We start from the raw sequence: 19192 nt of genomic DNA on the forward strand, positions 1-19192 counted from the left end.
ATCGACGCAAACTAGTTCGCCCCGGGATCGAACTGCCGATCCTCTGATTGAAGAACGACCCCCTGAGCCGAGCTCCTTAATACATGCACCCAAAATTCTATCAGAGCTCTCATTAATAATTTCCATTGCTGCTTAATTTAGGGGGATTAATGCCGGTGTCTCCCGACGAACAGATTCCTCCAGCCCGGGAAGTGATTTACAGCCTCTAAGACGGCTGTGTTGATCTTTCATAATATGTCTCGCACGGCTGAAGAGCGGTTTTTCGATCGCTTTCTTGGGTTCTCCTTCAGCGATCTCCATTGATCACAGAAACTCAGTTAGCTGCAGCGTAGCCACAACCCTCCCAACACAGAAGGGTGTTAATTCAACTCCTCTTTTCACCTGATATGAATACAGTATGAAGGAGGGAGCATGAAAGAGGCAACTGAGCATGTTTTGTGTTCACACACAGTATTGAACATTGATGCTTCCTTTGGCGGGTACTACTAATCGCATTAGCTCCACACCAAGCTTTCTGTCCCCGAAATTGCTGTCGTGGTTGTTTCCCCCGAAATGAGGAGCCATACCTGTACCTCCGCTCTGTTTTCAAAGGCTTCTCAAGCCTCGGGTGGCGTTAAGTGTCTTTGCAGGAACTCTGCGTCTGCGCCGGGTCGGATGCTCCCCTGGAGAAACATTTTCTACATTTTAAACTCAATTGCATATATTCTTGTGCTTTTATTCCCCCCCCCCCCCCCCCCCCCTCCACCTCCACCTCCACCTCCCACCTCCAACCCCCCCACCCAACGGGCTCCAACGTCCTCGAGCACAAGAAGCAGCGCTGTGAGTCAGTCGAGGCTCGCGGGACTAAATGTCCACACGGGGGGAGGCTTCCTCCCACGTCCTTGACCGTCACAGTCAAAATCCCACAGGGCAGACCCCCCCCCCTCCCCACGCCCACCCACCACGTGGAGAGCGTAAAGATGTGCTCGGTGTGTGTACGAAACCGAGGCGGGCTGAATGTCAAATCCCTTTAATTCAATTCAATGGTTGCTTACGATTGGATTACAAAAGACGTCTGACGCAACAGTCCTGGAAATGATCAGCAGAGACATTCAAACTTGATGTATTCGTTTTTACAATAACACCTGGAGGAGGGGGAGGGGGGACAAAACCCTTCTTATAATTGGTTGTAATGCATTCTTGTAGTTGGGGACACGAACGCCGTCTCCTGGGTCGACGCGGTGGCTCCACACAGATGTGGGAATTACCTGTTCAACGCAACACGAACACGATCAGCCGCATGGCGCTGATCAAAAGGCTGATGACTAATTACGATAAGGACGGCCAAAATGAACCCAGAGCGACGCCGAAGCGGGTTTTTTTTTTTTTTTTTTTTACAATGCAATGCTGCTGCTGGGAAAGACTGGATTATAATAATGCCAGTACGCACCTCTATGCGGCATATTAGCTCGACCTCCACTCTGATGAACATGTGTGAGTGCAGTGGTGGGATTATGCAAATGGTAAAAATTGAAGAAGCTGGCGTTTTTTTTTTTTCTTCCCTGCCAGTCGACTTCAAAGCTTCCACGACCGGAGATGGAATTAGTGCTCTGCCTAATCCCACTGGAGGAGGGCGGGAGCTGCACTTTATTAATGCACCAGCAAGTTTAATCAGGAGACAGAGAGGGGAGAGGATGCGGGGGGGGGGGGGTTGGGTAGGACGGGGGAGGAGGATGGAGAGGTGAAAAGAAAAAGCATGACGAGGGGCCGAAATGAGAAACGACGGGAAGTGAAGGAGGTGAGGAAGGAGGGTGGGAGGGCTGACGAGAATAAAGAGATGCAGAAGTGTGTGTGGGGGGGGGGGGGGGGATTCTGAGCGAGAGGCAGAGGAAGCGCAACGCAAACCAGGATCAAAGAGAATGGTTATGGGCTGACCTGGAATACCGTGAGCGCAGATCCCGCTTTTCCTGACAACACCGGCTGAACCAGCATGCACAGGAGCACATCAGAACCCCCTGCTCGGCCTTAAGGGGGGGGGGGGGGGGGGGCGGATCAATATCGGCGCCGCTTGTGCCGTCTGCGCGGTTGGGCCCCCGATGTGGTGAAGTTGTTGCTCAATGTGTCGGAAGTAAACAGACGCGCACAGAATACTGATCCTTCATTCCAGCCTCCCTGAGTCTGAATCATACAGCGGGACTCTTGTTCTTGGGCCGCGTGCTCTCCAGCATCTCCGTTAATCCGAGGCACTGCAGGACTTCATTGTGGAAATGAATGTGACCTCCACAGAGCAAACGATTAACCCCCCCCCCACCCCCCCGAATCAAGGATGCTGATGAGGTCTGTTTCCAGTTTGCTGCATGTTTAGCCACATGTTTTGGCCTAAAGATGCTTTAGGAGAGCAAGCTGAGGCACCAAGCCTCTGGAGTCAGAGGTCCTGCAGTGAGATGCATAGGAGAGGCGTCACCTGCACTTCCAACCTCGATCCACGTCATGGGTCATGCTTGTTTAGACCTAACGGCTCTTTTGCAGCTCACTCACCTCCAGGTTTCAGGATTCGTTCTTGCTACCCCCTACAATGGATATACTGGCTGTTGTCCATTCCTTTTATTGTCTTACAATGAGTCCATAAGCTGGACATAGCGTGACGTGGACATAAATTCAAATCTGATACTGGAAGGAGTCCCGGGCCAAGAAGGCCCAACATGTGCATTTCAAGCTCTATATTTAATCTTAGGACTTGACTGGTGGGTTTTTCATGCATCACAATGAAGAAAATGTCTCAGCACAGGTCTCCTGGATGTTTGCGTGGATGACGTCACCGATTGATGGAGCAATCCCGAATGCACGGTTCACAACATCTTTGCATGGAGGGATAAAATCAGTCGTTGGTTGCTGCATTTGCACATTCACGCCACAACCCCTTTACGCGCAGAATGTGTACCAGAACATCCATGTTGTCGTTGATACACACACACACACACACAGTGATGAGTCTGCGTGAGAGACCCGGAGCGTTTGGAAAGGCTGCCGCCGTCTGTGCTTAATCAATAAGGCAGCGTTGATGAATTTAGCATAATTAGAGCTGCAAATATGGAATCCGTGGCGGCATTTCCCCGCCGCTCGGCGTTAAATTGGTCTTCTCGGGGAAAACAAGAGAATCGATTTTCTTGGCAAAAGCAAGACACTTCGCAGGGAGAACGGGGCACTTCTGTGCATTTCGAAGAGGCGGTTTAAAACAAGAAGATTACCATTTTTATGAGTGCAAATGCGTCGGGTTGAATATTGATAGAAAACAGCAGCGTTAAAGGCAAAAACAGTTGGAGAGCAGACTCGTATTTCTGGCCCTCATGCGGATGTGGTGCATGCGCAGCAGGGCTTCAGGAACAAAGCTACGCTGCACTCTAGCACCTTCACATGGACGCTTTCAAGCACTGTTTAGCTGCAGTCTCCCTGCTGGCTATTTGTCCGTCTGCTGCTTAGTTGAAGGACTTTTAAAGGTCAAATGCCCTTTTTTTTGGCAGACAGTGTTAAGAACAAGAACTCAAACTCTACAGAGATAGTGATGAGCTGTCCTCAGTCTATCTTCCCCTCCCCACACAATAATACACCTCCATTGATCTCAGGGTCAGATGGTCAGGTACTTGGGGAACTTTGATCGAACGCACAAGAGTCTGGAGACCACACCCGAGCCACGAGAAGAACGGAGAGAGAGAGACTGAACATCTGACCTCCTGAGTGCAAAGGTCACAGGAGAAATGCGGCGACAACTGCGGAGGACCAACGAGCCGGGTCGAGCTCTCTGAACCCGAGTTGTCATCATCACACGCCCATTGCCCTTCGCCCTCGCTTTCGACAGGCCGTTTCAATTATTCAACACCCCATGTTTTAACCGCACAGAGAAGATTTTCAAATTAAAGCTGCACCGCGGCGTTGGTCGGGTACCCGCCAGGCGCCTCAGAAGCTGCGTGCGTAGGTTTGGACGGTATTTCCCGTGTGTGTTCCGGCAGAGAAGCCAGGTCATTTTGTCAGGTCTTCAGCCTTGAATATTTTGAGTTTATTCCCCAAAAAAATAAACCATAAATGTAATCCGGCAAAGATCGGAGAAAAAAAAGGCAAAGCGTGTGTATATGTGTGTGAATACGATGCCGCATTTGTGACTAAATACTTGGTGGAAAAGCGCGATGGAAAAAGTGATTTGATGAAGTCTGGTCGTTTTTCTGAATTATGGTGATTCATGAAAGTAAAAAAAGTTATTATTTGGTATAGGATTTACTAAAAATACCTGCTTTGGGATTCCTGCACCTCTCTCAAACCAACAGTCCAATCAGGGATGGGTTTTGAGATGTCCCTCAGAAGAGCAGCACTTTGCACCTCCATGTGTCCAAAGGGCTTTGTATAAACATAGTTATTAGAGGTTTCCTTCTGCAAACACATTGTTGTGTGAATCAGAAGAAGAAAAATGTGTGCGAGCGGAGGTGCTTAAAAAGTGCCGACTCAGCGCTGACTTTAGCGCTGAGTCGGGCCTCAAACCGTCTCTCCCCCCCCCCGCGGTTCTTGACTACGGCTCTCGTCACCGCCGGGGTTAGTCTGCGGCTCATCCGGCACTAATCCGCGCGATGCGCCCACGTGTCTCCACGTGTCTCCACGTGTCCCCGCTTGTATCGCCGTGGCACATTGTTTGGCGCCGCGTGCTCCCCGATTGTTAGCAAGTCAGAATTTATAGCTTTACGTGACGTGGCAGAAAATGTTCCCCAAAAGAAAGACTCACCGCTGATTCCCGCTTTCCTTGGAGCCAAATTCGTCCGGCGTCGTCACTTCCTAATCGGTGCGGCGGCGGCCTCTTGACTTGATGTCTAACCATCTGTTACATTTCAAACGTCTGGGTGGATTAGAGCAACAGGTTGTGCCTTAAACTCCCGTGTGGGAAGTCGATCAAATGCACCGTGGCTCTGATCCAATTCGGTCATGTTTCATCTCCCGTTAAACGGATAATTGGGACTCTAAACCATCTGAGAAATGATGTGTGGGAATAGATGGGATCAATGAGCAGTCAGCTGACGTGTTGATGGAGCCTGGATGCTTTCTGAACACTTTCTTTATTAATGTAATAATCATTTCATACCACTAAGGTTCTTCTCTGCTAGCAGCTACTGGATCCACCCGACCAAGTGGAATAAAAAGATTTTAACAGCCTTAAAGAGGCCACAATGTTTTGGTCTATTCTTGAACTTTGTTCTTATCTATTGTATAAACAGTGTCATAACACTGATCACTAAAAAGTGACATTTATATGAAGGTAGATTTGTGTCTTTATTATGCAAACCAAAAAACATGTTTCGAGAGCAAATGTCTAGGGAGCAGGCGTAACAGTAAGTAAAAATATATAAACTGAGAAATAATTATTTGTTAGTTTTGCTTATGAAACTATTGTTTTTGCTCTCAAAACAATAACTTTTGCTCTCAAAACAATCAATTTTACTATTTAAAAAAAAAAAAAAAAAAAACTCTTTGGTCTCGGATCCAAAACTTTTTCTCTCAGATTTTTTATTGTAGTGGGCGGGGGCTTATGCCACTTAATGAACCAGGGGTTTCTATTGGTGGATCGACTGAGCGCTTGGCGCCATTAAAAACTAACGGGAGGCGACTGTGATGTAAGCGGACTTTGTATTTTGTCAAAATCATATAAAATGAAGCAGCACTACGTTGTTTTCATGTTGTTAGTGTAGCGGAGTGTTTTATTAAGAACGACATGGAGGGCTGCTGTGTTGACAATAGTTTTCATACCTTCATACATTTAAACCAACCGCCATGTGCTGGCGTCACCTGCACTGCCAACCTCGATCCAGCAATTAACTCTGTCCATCTCGTACCATGAGTGAGCTTACTGCCCCCTGCTGTTCATGCGTAGAAACACAGAGAGGTGATCAATGAAGTAGGAAAGTATTTTTCTGTGTGTGTGTGTGTGTGTGTGCCCTGACGGGATGGGAGGTAAAGAACATGAAATTCATCATTAAGGTTGCAGATCCGCATGACAATAATATTATTTATTCTTTACTGTGGTCTCCAAAAATACAGCACGGACAAGTGAAGCGCACGTTTACAACATCAATTCTTACATTTGGCTTTGCCGAAGAATACACAACGCCGTGTCAGTGGCTACGAAAATACCATCATGCAGACTGTGGTCTTAAAGGCGTTTTTTTTTTTTAAAAGCAGAATATACAGCGGCATATACTTAACTTCCTCTACAGTAGCGTACGCTCCTAACACCACAAATGACTTTACTTTATTACCATAAAGGAAACTGCACTCATGTTCAGTGCAAAGCAAGTAGCAAGCGGGTGATGGAAGCAGCACCGGACATTCACCGCATGGCACTAACCAACGAGAAGCATCCACGTTTATCCCCCCCCCCAGAAGGGAAGAAGACGCTCTCTACACTATTAAAACAACGACCTAGGCAGTGAAACGATGTCGTACACGTGTCAGAGCTGGATCATCGGGGGGGGCGGGGGCCCTACTTTGTGGTAAAAGCAAGGTGCGCTTTGCACGTGGCCACCTTGTGATTGACAGGTTTGTATAAGATATATTTATTCGGATGTAATAACATCTTGTTTTTGGTATTACGGTAATTGTCGTGTATTTTTCAATCTATTTTTTTTCCTTCTCCGCGCCGTTACTCTGAAACGTGTACTTCAAATGGAAGAGGAGAGCAATGGTAAAGAAGGAATTTGAACATATGACGGCAGTCAGCTGCAGAAAGCTGTCAGTAAATCCAAACCGAAACCTCTTTCTTTCTGCGATGACTGGCCGGTCAACGCTTCCATCTTTGGCGTTTTTAACATTTTCACTGTCAGCTCTCTGGTGTGTGACAGTGCCGAGTTAACGCTGCGACCACATTCACGGGTTCTAGGACGGGTAGGATTCCCCATACGAGGGAACCGTGATGTTAAAACTCTAAACTTTAAATGAACACTTGAGGCACGCATGTCGCAAATCAATGCACGTTTTGAAAATAAATGTTGAGTTATTGCTTTGGCTGGTGCAACAGTGTCACATTCAAATGAACTAACACAGAGTGAAACAATCGTGAGTGTGATCGTGTGAGGAACATTCAAAACAGAAACTCTGCATGAGCTCAAAAGGCAAAATGAACATTTTGAAAACCCGTAGGACGTCATTTGAGATCAAGATGTTAAAGAAAACCGTTACGAAGTGAAGAAGAAGAAGAAGAAGAAGAAGCTCTCTGTTCATCCAAACTGGAAACTGTGCTCCTCAATTTCCATCAATGTATGTGACAGGTTTTCAAGTAGTTCTGAACATCGAAAGGTTTAAAGGTTCACAAAAAGAACCGAAACAAAGGTTTCGGATCACGGCTGCTTCTCTGATTGTAAATTCTCAACATTCAGAAATTTGTCTTAGATGTTACATTGGCAAAAAGTACGGTACAATCTATATATCGATTACTATGCTAAAATATTAAGCTTCCTATATTGTTAGATAGCTTTTGATTGAATACGTGCCAGCGACATTTCTTTTGTGCTGTATAAAAACTTCTTGAATTCTTCACGTGTAGATTTGTGTGTCTGAAAACCCAACTTTGCCAGAATGTTCGGAACCGATGAGCACAACGACGCAATATCCAACAGGGATATCTTTCTTTTTTGGGGGCTGACGAAAGTAAATTTGGTTTCTTATAATAACAATAATAATAAGCACATGGCCCATAATGGCTGTGATACAATCGTCACGACTAATCAAAGCAACAACGATGAGTTGTGTGGCGCAGCCTCCTCGTGCACAGCTACAATCGCTATGGTCATCTCTGATGCTGGTGGTGTATAACGCTGCTGTGAGGGAGCAGAGGCAGTGTGTGTGCACATGTGTGTGTGTGTGTGTGTGTGTATGTGTGTGCGCGCGCGCAGCGGCTGGGTGAGCTTTTGGCAGTGACGCGACACGACGTTAGCTTTTGACGAGGTGGGCTGAGCACAGAGGGGGGGAGAGTCTCCCCAGATGTTTCCAAGCGGGTTTGAGGAACCATCTACGTGAGGGGGTGGGGGGGGGGGGGGGTTTGGAGGGGGAGTGAGGGATACAGTGAGGGCGGTACGATGGAGGGTGGACGGGGAGGGGGAGGGGGATGTTGGGGGTTTAGAGGTTGACCAGGTGGAGGTTGGAGGCGGAGAAGTGGGGGCACAGAGCCATGTCCGGGTTCTTCAGCTGTCGCAGGATCCTCCGGTGGAACTTGGAGCGGACCCGGTTGAACTCCATGATGTCGCTGGGGTCCTCCTCGATCCAGAAACGGTGAAACTCCTGCATCAGGTAACCTGAGAAGCAAAATGAAAATGAATCCCCCTTCATGTTGTGTGACTACGATCATATTTCTCATGGATCAAATTTTCTTAAAGTGACCCACGAAGAGGATCTAACGTCTCAAAAGGGACACGACACATAACACGCGGGGACTCACAGAAGGTCTGCTGGACGTGCTGCAGGCTCGGCATCTCGGGGGCCACATTGTACAGGTGGGTCTTCAGAGCTCCGCTCACCAGCAGTGAGTAGGCCAGGTCCGTGATGTTGATGCCCACGATGGCAAACGAGTATCTGGAGGCAGGAGATCGCCGTCAGTTCAGTTGGAGTCGGCGTCCTAAGAAGCTCCGGTTATACAAGTTTTCAGTGTCGTGTTGCATTAAAAGTTCAAATGCAGGGGTTTTTTTCTTCTCTTTTTGGTCCCAGTGGTCCTTTTTGTGTTAAATCTCAGTCATCATTCACCTCCCTGCCTTCACTGGCTGTGGCACCAAATCACAAACCACACACCGGCCCAGTGAAAGGAGGCCCACAGCTTGCAGCTCTGCTGGAAGAGACCTCACAAAGCAGCTTGTGTGTTTTCCAGAGGCAGCCCTTGGTGCTTATCAGTGACGAGGCAGACCGGAGGCAAGAACGCAGCGCAGGAGGACGCACAGCAGCAAAAAACACTTCCCGTGCGCGCACGCACACACACACACACACACACACACACACACACACACACTCACGTGGCCGCATCAGAGAAGCTCTGTGCTGCTGAAACGACTCCCTGCATTGAGGCCAAAACGCTCACGGCTCCAGCAGCAGTAGCCCAGTTTTGCCTCCTGTACACACTCACACACACACACACTCTCACACACACTCACACACACACACGTGCACACCATCACACAGCACATGTGCAGACGCTTACCCAATGGCTTTGTCGAGGTTCTTCTGTTCCCATTCCGGCTTGTTGATCTCGCTGTGAAGGACACAACACTCACTGTCCACATGTGAAACAACGCCGATTGCACCACAGAACCTTCTGAGGAATATTTAAATTACAATGACGTAACATTTTCGTGAAAAGACCGTCAACAGATTGTTCTCAAGTCCTATAAAATGAACAGTTAGAAAGCAATGTGATGCTCTTTGTTTGCCTGTCGTTGCAGTGGAACATTGTTCAAGTCTAGTCCTCCAATAGGGACTCAAAGTTGAGGTTTGAATTCTGAGGTCAGCTCAAATATTCATAAATATTTAATCTAAATTTTGTTTCACTTCATCTTTAACAATAACTGCATGCTCAATTCATCTCAAAGCATTGTGAATGTACTGTCGTATTCCTTTTGCATGTGCACATTATTGTAGCTACTTTTTTCTCTCATTGATTCTCTCTCAAATGTCACAGTGTATTCATCAATATAGTATCCACTGTGTCTTAGAAATACATTTTCAACGCATCTGTCAGTGTGGTGAGACGACGGAGTACAAATAACAAACCCACGGCGCAGCTTTAAATGCACGAAACACCAGCCCAAAGCAGAAACGCTATGAATGCAGTGAAAAGAATGAAAGTGAAATCAAGTACCTCGGTTTTCTGTGTGTGCTCCTACAACGGTGCACGTGAGAGTCAGAGAGGAGGGAGGCATGGGCATGAAGGTGCAGGTGGAAGGAGGAGAGAAAAGAAGAAGGATCTTCATTTGTGAAATGAGGCGGCAAACAACACAAGCAGCAGCCGCGGTGGGTAAGAGAGCGAGTGACGTCCGGCTGTAAGCGATGGATTTGACCGAGCGGAATGTGGTTGGATGCAGAGGTCTAGGCGGCCCGGGGGGCGGGGGGGGTGGCCGGGATGCACCAGGTGTCAGGTGCGAGGGCAGCGCGGCTTTGCCTCTGCAAAGGAGGACCCGTTTCCATCAGAACGCCACGGCCCACCAGCGGGGAGCCGTCCCACCCAAACGCCCGGTGCATTCCTCTCATTCTAATGACGCTTTGGGTGAGTGAAAGGAATGAGTTTGTCTGCCTTACTTCTGCTTCGGTTGTAGGGAGTCGTGGAGCATCTGCAGGGCAGTGGCTTTATCGTGTTCTGCGAAATACCTGCAGAGAAACAGAAGGAGTTATCAATTTATTATGTGAAAGTCCAAATATAAATGTCTCTCTCTCTCCCTGAGTGAGCTCACAGCAGGTTGTGCAGGCCCAGCAGGCCCATGCCTCTGAAATCTGTCTTAGGGTCACTGCCTTGGAAACCAATTTCACACCACTGCCTAGAGATGCGACCGGTGAGAGGGGTGTCCGGGCGCAGCTCCTTCCACAGCTGCAACACACACACACACACACACACACAGCTTAGTTCATTTTCTCCCCTCTTCGTCGTGATGTTACTTTTATTTTAATTTTTTTAACCACAAAACAAGGTCGCGGGGTCACAGCAGGCAGCGCATCTTCACGCCGCGTACCTTCATCAGCATGTCCTCGTGCTCGGGGTTCTCACAGTCGTAAGGCTCCCTGCGCAGCTTCTCCACCTCCGCCACCAGACTCCTGTAGCCCACGATCTGCAGCAGGCTGGCCTGGAGAGAGATGCTCAACCTGGGGGATGGAGGGGGGGGGGGGGTTAGATCTTGTAACAACGCACAAGCGCAGTACTTTGTTAACAGCTAGCCGGAGGCTTTGATGCGATGACGGCAATTTAGCACCAAAGCCGCAGAAATGTGTTGATGTGATGCAGCGTCTCACTGGGGGTTGGTGTCAAGGTTGATCTTCTTCAGCGCCAGGATGTCGTCAATGGTTTTCTCCACTTTGTCGGGGTGGACGCTGAGGGCGGACTGCAGCAGCTGGAGAGGACGAGAGCAGGAGAGGACAGAGACGTGGCCGAGGGGGAGAAAGTGAGACGCAAAGGGCCTGAAGCAAGAACATTGCGGGCAAATTTCAAAGATTTAGAGACCGCGTACCTCATTTTTGGAGTAACGCAGGGAAGACTCTGCAAGGAGTGGTTACAAAGTGTAAGATAACCGCATAAATTAGCATTATTACCAGGAGAATATTGATTTCAGTGTTCTGTAGAAACGTCAGGCAGCGTGTAGGCCCACCTATCTTGTGGGTCCTGCGAGCTCCGTGCTTGTTGTTGTAGCAGATCCGCTGCAGCTCGCAGCGCCCCGTGAACTTCCGGGCCACGAACTTGAGGCCCCGCCACAGACATTTACAGTAGAGGAACACGAAGAACTGGGTCACCACTCTGGGGGGGGGGGGGGAGAGGAGACGAGAGGGCCCTCGATGGGTAGAACCGTAGAGGATCTCACAGAGGTGAATTCTGTGTGTGTGAGAAACTGCTGGGACCGAATGCTTTCAAGACTTGGCCTTCAATCTCAGTACACCTTTCAGAGAGGAGAATTGGATTGGTGTCGCGTCATTGTCACGTCAAACCATCTGATTTCCTGATCTCGAGAGCACGTTTTCCCTACAATCGCCCCTCTGTGAGCCACAATAACCTCAGTCCCTTCTTCCTCCCGTTCTGAGGAACAGAGTTTACGCGGTGAGTCAATTAGCTTGTGAAAACACGTAATAATAAAGGGTCGTTGAATATACTATACACTTAGTATTGTAGTGTATCTCCGCCAGCTTTTACTTAATTCATTAAACAATGGATAAAGACGGTAAGTTTTGGTGTCATTTGTTCCTTGTAGTTGATTGCAATCTTTAACTAGGATGTCACTAAATCTTACACACCTGTGTGTCAGGTATTTTAAAAAATGACTGGGGTCGCGATTTCAACGTTGACTTTCAAATGCTCCGACCCAAGCTGCCATGAAGGTGAGAGCAGTGGTTTCTTTTGTGTCGGCCTCATTAATTCCAAGCGTGTGCCACTGAGCTCTGAACCGCCGCATGCTTGCGGTCTCAGCTGGCACTCAGGGAGTGAGTTACAGGACTGACATCTGAGCACTCACCAGTACCACAAGCGCGGGTACTGAACTGAGAGGTCTGCTGTGGGTCTCGAGGGGATCAGAAGTTGTGAGTTTTCCCGCCATGAAGATTACTCATTAAAACCTTAAAAGCTGCATCGCAAAACGAACGTTTACGATACATTCTGTAACGTAAAGATGCTGTTGGTTTCACTTTGAAAAGTCAGTATATCTTCACCAAGTTCCCAAACTGAAAGTGTTAAACTAAATCACTGGAACAACCTTTTAAGTCCTCCCCGGTGCTCGGCTCAGCCAAAACCATTAAAGGCCGGACTGTGAATCATGTTAACATCAGTAAACTATTACCACAGTTCTAGCACATTAGTATAATTACTGTAAAAAAAAAAAAAACACTGTCAAAGACATCAGTAAAAACCACTTGGCAGCCTCAGCGGGGCTCCACTGCACATTAAAGCTAATTCAGGCTAAATAGCAGAAGGAGCAAAAACGTTTTATTATCTTAGGGGGCAGGACACAACGGGACGTATGGGAAATGACAACTGAGTCGGAAGCTCTAGTGAGAGAAAACTCCTTTTTACCTGTTGTTTTTTGTCTGTGGAGCCAAAGACAATCAAATGAATGATTTGCTTTCATTCGCCGATCTCATCTGTTTTACCGTATACACAGTTTGCCTGAAACACCTTCGAAAATCAGTACTGTCACTTACACAAATCTATAAATAAATGTACCAAGAATCTCTGATTATAGAATTTCATCATTAATAAGCATACTATATATATATATATATATATATATATATATATATATATATATATATATACATAGAGATCTATTAACAGAGACGCCACACTGTGCTGGTAATTAAGAGGCCTCCTGCATCAGCGACAAACTAGTTTACAGCCCACCAGCCACTTACTGGCCACACAGTAATCGATTGAGTTGGGAGGACTGTGAATTTGTAATGAACGAGGCCATCCCAGTAGATTAAAACACAAATGTAGCCCCCGCATCATTTGCCATCAATGGAGTCCCTTTACCTCAGAAAATGCTTCATCTCGGCCGCGGTCACCGCTCGGAGACGCGATGAGGGGGTGAGGGCTGGTTTTCTTGGGGAGAGGGGGCGAGAAGGGTTGGGGGTTGCTAATCCACCTGCGGAAAAAAAACAGAGGAGCCCACGGGGGGAGGGGGGGGGGTTCTTAGACGTCCCGGGATGAGGCCGACGGAAGCGGGGAGCTCAGGCCCCGGAGCTCCGGAGCTGTCCGCGGTGCTGAAGGAGGAAAGGCACGCAGTGATCTGCAGGCTGCTTCGTCCCTTTCTACCCCGGTGCCCGCCCCCCTCTCCCCCTCTCTCCCCCTCTCTCCCCCAATGGTTTGCAGCGTTTCTGTCTTCAATCCATGCAATGGAACGAAAAACGCACGGATTATTTCACCCGTCGCAGTCTTAATCCGGTAAAACCAGGTAATTAATGCTCGATGGTCTCCGGTCTGATAAACAACCCCGAACCACGGAGCGCGTTGGATAATCCGCGCACACGAGCAACAACACGCATGCAATGGAAGAGGACGTTCCCCACTTACCGGTTGCCAATAATACTAATACTACTAATAATAATAATGGTGATGATGAGGGTGATATAGCGGGCGAGACAGAAGGGGCGGGATGCGGCGCTTCGGTCCTCTTCACTGGGCTGCAGTCCTCTGCTGTTCCTCCATGATGATGATCCACCGAGTGGAGGCGGTTTCACGTCTAAAAGCCACAGCAACGCAGTGCAGAACACACCGGGTCAAACCCATCGACCACCAATCAATTCACACGCCGTGTGTGTGGTCCACCTTCTCCAGAGAGCTGGTGGCCAGATTTCACCCCGCAAGGCTCCTACCTAACAATATATTTAGTTTTACATGTTTTAATAGCTGACACCGCTGTGATCAACAAAGACTTACAATTAAAAACTTAAAAAGCGTTTGCTGCTTAAAGCCTTTTAAATACTGCTCCCTGGATCAGTGACCTGTGACCTCTGGCAAATTGCTACAGGGGTCAGAGCAGCATTTATAGGCCATTCATACCCGTGTCCCTCTACCACTTTAAATTGCAACAACTTTTTCTGGCCACTTGGGGGCAGTGCAACAGCCTTAATTCATTTCATTTAAAGTGGATTTATCCATTTCAGAGAATCATGAACTTTCCTTCAAGTTACCACAGCATCATACTAAACTAAGCCAGAAACTCATTACATTGTTACATAAAATGAATGTCAGTTTCTTGGAAACCAATTTGACCTCATGTCCCGTTTAGTTAAATTAGCTAATCGATTAGTTCAGTAATATGAAACTGAAATTTATAAAACTGTAAAGGGGAGGAATGTGTCATGAGTGTCCAGAATAGTTCACTTTGAAATAAATAAGTGACTGAGATGAAAGGAAAACATGTCACTCTTTTTGCTTTGTAGTTCACATCAATTTTTCTCCAAATCGTTGCATTCTATTCTGCATTTGATTTTTGAAGAAATTCCCTCAAGATGTTCCTGACAAATAGTGTTTAAGAGAACAAGACGGATGTATTGAGGCAACCCAACTGTGACCAGAGGCATTAAAAACACATACATTACAGGTAATTATCACAACAACCAAACAGTCATCCAAAGTCAAAGTCATTGGAAAAGGATGACAACCCAGTTTTTTTAAATGAAAATCTATTTAATTGTAAAAAAGTGAAACCTCTGCACGTCAACATGCTTTTCATCCCAAAAAAACCTTTGCAATCTACAGTTTGGGAGCTTATCAAATAAAAATGGTAACTGCACCATAGGCAACAAGAATACAACTTTGAGATCGCTTTCAAATTCCTTAAAATAAGGTAACGTGGCGGCTGAGCTGAAAACGTGTCCAACCGGTACACCACACCCCGTAGTCCTGTCACAACGCAGCCCGCGGCGTCTCGGCCCCCGGAGCGTCTCCGCCCGCGGACATCCGGGGGTCCGAGGCGCTCTCGGCCGCGAGGTCGGCGGCCACCTCGGCGGGTCCGGCGCCGTCGTCCTCGTCCTCGCCTTCGCCAGAGCCGGACTGCGGCAGAGCGGAGTAGGTGGGAGCGGCGTTGAACATGACGAAACCCACGGTGATGACGAGAAACGAGACGATGTACAGCGTGGAAAACTGAGGACAAAAACACCCCCGAGAGAGAGAGACATGCATTACACGTCGGCATCTCGTACATCCCAATCAATCATATGTTTGTGACCTTTTTCCCCCATTAGAACGTGTATTTAACATTTTAGCTCATTAATATTTACAGCACATCATACTATAAACTACTAGTGGATTTACTGCTACAGTATCCTTTTCAGTAATGTACAGCACTTCAGGTCAAGGACCAGCACCGGCTGCTCCCGCGGGCCGCACTTACCGTGTAGTCGAAGAAGTAGAGGCCACAGAAGAGGCTGAAGAGGTCGGCGGTGAGCAGGGAGAGGTTGACCACCGTGGCGCTGGTCACCTTCACCACCACGGGCATGAAGCTGTAGAGCGCGTACATGCACAGGGCGTAGACCGCAAACAGCACGGCTGCGGAGCACAACCCGACGGGCTTTAGCGAGGCGCCAGCACGCGCTCCAAAGCGCTCGCATTTAACTGGACAAGGGGGCCAAACTCACCGATGGGAAGGTTCCATTTTATGGCCGCCACGGCGCGGGTTTCCAGGGCGGCCCTGTAACGGCAAAGTTGGCACGGTCAGGAAAGACCTTCTCTTGCACACAAACAGGAAAAATAACCCACAACCAAAAAAGACAAATAAAAAGGAGCTGTAGCCTTAGGTCTATGAGGGATTTGAACAATAACCCACAGCTGTATGCCGCTGATGAGGGTCCCGAAGAGGCCCATCATGCCCAGGAACTCGACCCGGCTCAAGTTCTTCACCGTGTGCTCTTGGCCCACATTGGACACCGCATAGAGGACGGCGCTGAGCAGGACCAGGCCGTCTCCCAGCACCACGTCATTGGCTGCACAGACAGAGAGAGATCTATCCTTCACTTCGGTATCTTATTCAATTTTCTCCCTGTATTAAGCACTTTGTCCATTGTTACCATAACTAATGGAATGTGACGTCAACATTATAACTACATCAGAAAGTTCAAAAGATTTAGTGATTACAGAAACAACCATGGTAGTGGTTTATTTTTAAATATATTTAACATTCCTCTATATTTAAGGCTTTGACTTTACTTTATTCATCAGTCAGACTATCGCAGCTCTTTCTAGCTCCAATAAAAAGCCCCAATGATGTGTTTAGGTGCAAGACTGATGAATCCTATTTGAGCAATGATCATGGATGGGGAACATCATCATCATCATCATCATCATCCGGTTTCAAGCAATAATTCACTTCATCTATATTTTCATTAGGTGCCGCTCCACAACTTTGATTAAGTTTCGGGTTCTTTGCAGATATTAATGACCCCTCTTTTTTCTTTAAGTGTCCTTACTGGAGCCCTGGTGTCTCTCTGCAACGATGTCGGCTCCCACCATGGCGCCCACCCCCAGCAAGCATACCGCCACGGCGACAAAGTGGACCAGCCTGTAGCGAGTCTTCAGCAGGAACCAGGAAAGCACCATCAGCACGGGGATCACAAAGCAGTCCAGCAGCTGCAACACACAGTCGTGCACAACGACTAACTGGCGTTACCTACATGTTGGACATGTTGACGGAGTACAGGAAGGTAATAAAATCCAAGTAAACAGACACTAAATGACAGACTGGGGCAGTCCTGTTTATGTAAAAAGCATCTCACCTGTATACTCGTCAGGGTGGTGAACTGGTAAGCCTTCACCACCGCGTAGTTTGCCTCGACATCTGCCACAGCCATCAGCAAATACTTCCACCACTTGGTTCTTAAAATTTGCAAGATGTTCCTGTCACCTGTTAGAAGAAAGGTTGACTTCAGCGTAGGAGTGGTGTCTGTTTACAGGGGTTTATATACAAATAGACTAAATGTTGAAGCATAATGACATTAATGATAAATTCCCATAGAAGTTAAGCTGTTTTAATCCCCTTCTCTATACTAACAGAGTGAACTGTATTTGAAAGGTGACGCTCATAGTCCCGGTTCACTCTTCCCATCATCAGGGTATTTTCCAGGCACTGGAGGAAGCCGCCGCCCCCCCCCAAAAAAATCCCTCAATGCAGTGTCTGCTTAGCAGCAAAAAGCAGAGACATAGTTAGCACCTATCTGGTGGATATAATGGAGCAATTAAAAGCTAAAGAGGCAGGAAAATCAATGTCTGGTTTTCTCTGCATCAGTTGTGTATTTCTTCGGTTTCTCGCGTCTCCTGCTGCTGCTGCTGCTGCTCTCATGTAGCCAGAGAATCATTTCATGCAGGTTTAAAAGATGCAACTGTAAAAAAAAAAAAAAAAGAGAACGACCCCGAGCCCAAGCGTGCCGACCTTTGCGGGTGCAGAGGGTGGTCGTGTAGACGAGGAGCAGCAGGGCGTAGTTGAAGAAGCTCTGCAGCATGGGCGTCTCCACCCCGGCCTTGACCAGGCACTCACAGCTCACTGCTGTCCCACAGATCAGCAGGGACAAGACCTGCCCCATGAGGATGGTCTTCAGCAGACGCCTGGTGGGACAGGGAGACAAATACAAGTTAAACCCCTAGAGGTCGGCATAATGAAGAGTTGACGGGACAGAATAGAGGCGGGTGAACATTTTGGTAATCAATATATCGCCATAAAAAACTCCCTCGGTTGATTGCATGCATTAAGTCCAGTTTTTTTTTTTTAAATGTTTGAATATGCTAAATCATGCAATAACTTGTTAGATATGTACTCACCATGTGAACACATCCCTCCAGCTGTAACTGTACAAACCACAGGAAAACCTCCATTTCCCACACAGTCTCTCCCCTTCGTGCACCTCCATGTCTTTGGTGGCTAAACCTAGGAGTTGAGAAAAATATGAGAGAGGAGGGTCTTCGGGGATTTATGTCTCTTTACAGCATTCTCTCCGATGAATGCAAGTTAATTCAAAGAAGAGCATCACACCAAATCTCCAGAGGAATGTGATGTGGCTCATGTGACTGGTGAAGCTTATAATACGATTCCCACTAAAATCATGGTCCATGTGAAAAGAAGACTCGGGTTAAGTCGACCCAGGCTACGGCACGGTTTACAATGGAGGCGTTGGCGCTTTTGGAGACCATGTGGTCAGATTTTAGTCACACTTACGCTACTTTATGTGAGCCGAATCTGAGAATAGGCCATAGTCATTTGTAGTATGTTGTTAAATGGCGTTGAAGCAGGTGTTACATAGAGGCTAGGACCACAGCGATGTCAAACCGACGCTTTCCCGACGCGGTTTGGCGTTTCGTATTCCACGCGCCGGGTGGCCGCGTCACCCGCCGGGCTTCCACGAAACTACAAATTAAAAGAAATACGACCGTAACACGAGTACACGCTGTGTTCTGACCGAGTGCAAGTAGTGTTAAAGAGTACGTACGTTTTCTGCTTCCCCTTCCGTCATGGCAAGTGTGACTAATCCCTGCAGTTGATTTAAAAAAGTCATGATGCTTACAATCCACGTTTGCACCTCACCTCACCCTTAATGAGTCAACCTAGCTTCATGCTATTTAGCCCCGCCTTCTGTGCCCTGATTGGTTGACATAAAAAACTAAATGACGTCCGCACTGCGAGGTTGAACTTGGTCGGGTGCTGAGGAGAATAAACAGTATAAACATATATATAGCTACTACATATATACACACTCAACAGGCCACTTTATGAGGTACACCTTGCTAGTAAAAGTTTGGACCCCCTTTTTCCTTCAGTACTGCCTTAATTCTTCTTGGCATATTTTCAACAAGGTGCTCTGTTGGATTGAGACGTGATGATTGTAGAGGCCATGGGAATAAACCAATTTGAGATGATGAGCTCTCTGGCAGGGTGCATAATCCTTATCTTCTGCATACCTAAATGCATTGAGTTGTGGCCATGTGATGATTGCTGATTAGCAATTGAACAGGTAAGTG

At 47.5% G+C, this 19192-nt stretch overlaps 2 protein-coding genes across 3 annotated transcripts; both read right to left on the bottom strand.

Annotated features, from left to right (window-relative positions):
* Positions 1-8073: 8073 nt before the first annotated feature.
* On the bottom strand, positions 8074-13322 carry elmod1 (ELMO/CED-12 domain containing 1). The gene is made up of 10 exons (XM_037467715.2): positions 13217-13322; positions 11349-11494; positions 11211-11239; positions 10996-11093; positions 10719-10848; positions 10443-10576; positions 10291-10359; positions 9197-9247; positions 8447-8580; positions 8074-8303 (listed from the first exon to the last, which is right to left on the bottom strand). The coding sequence occupies exons 1-10, from the start codon at positions 13231-13233 to the stop codon at positions 8128-8130; spliced, it is 984 nt and encodes a 327-aa protein (XP_037323612.2). The 5' UTR covers positions 13234-13322; the 3' UTR covers positions 8074-8127.
* An 857-nt stretch (positions 13323-14179) lies between these two features.
* Positions 14180-18936, bottom strand: slc35f2 (solute carrier family 35 member F2). 2 transcript variants are annotated; one of them, XM_037467714.2, is made up of 10 exons: positions 18664-18936; positions 18393-18581; positions 17999-18104; positions 17613-17785; positions 16960-17087; positions 16654-16813; positions 16014-16170; positions 15826-15878; positions 15582-15736; positions 14180-15331 (listed from the first exon to the last, which is right to left on the bottom strand). In XM_037467714.2, the coding sequence occupies exons 3-10, from the start codon at positions 18085-18087 to the stop codon at positions 15095-15097; spliced, it is 1152 nt and encodes a 383-aa protein (XP_037323611.2). In that variant the 5' UTR covers positions 18088-18104; positions 18393-18581; positions 18664-18936; the 3' UTR covers positions 14180-15094. The 2 variants fall into 2 exon arrangements, with proteins under 2 accessions (XP_037323611.2, XP_037323610.2); XM_037467713.2 differs by lacking the exon at positions 18393-18581 and having other exon boundaries at positions 18664-18935.
* Positions 18937-19192: the final 256 nt, after the last annotated feature.

Source organism: Pungitius pungitius, chromosome 16 (assembly GCF_949316345.1).
Source record: "Pungitius pungitius chromosome 16, fPunPun2.1, whole genome shotgun sequence".
Classification (NCBI taxonomy): Eukaryota; Metazoa; Chordata; class Actinopteri; order Perciformes; family Gasterosteidae; genus Pungitius; species Pungitius pungitius.

Excerpts from the sequence above, each read along its gene's own strand:
- elmod1 (XM_037467715.2), bottom strand. Across the intron at positions 11,094-11,210 it reads TGCGTTACTCCAAAAATGAG|CTGCTGCAGTCCGCCCTCAG; the intron begins GTACGCGGTCTC and ends CGTCCTCTCCAG. Across the intron at positions 8,304-8,446 it reads GCACGTCCAGCAGACCTTCT|GTTACCTGATGCAGGAGTTT; the intron begins GTGAGTCCCCGC and ends TTTGCTTCTCAG.
- slc35f2 (XM_037467714.2), bottom strand. The coding sequence starts at position 18,087 with ATGGAGGTGCACGAAGGGGAGAGACTGTGTGGGAAATGGAGGTTTTCC. Across the intron at positions 16,814-16,959 it reads CCACCCTGACGAGTATACAG|CTGCTGGACTGCTTTGTGAT; the intron begins GTGAGATGCTTT and ends TGTGTGTTGCAG. Across the intron at positions 16,171-16,653 it reads AGAGAGACACCAGGGCTCCA|CCAATGACGTGGTGCTGGGA; the intron begins GTAAGGACACTT and ends CTGTCTGTGCAG.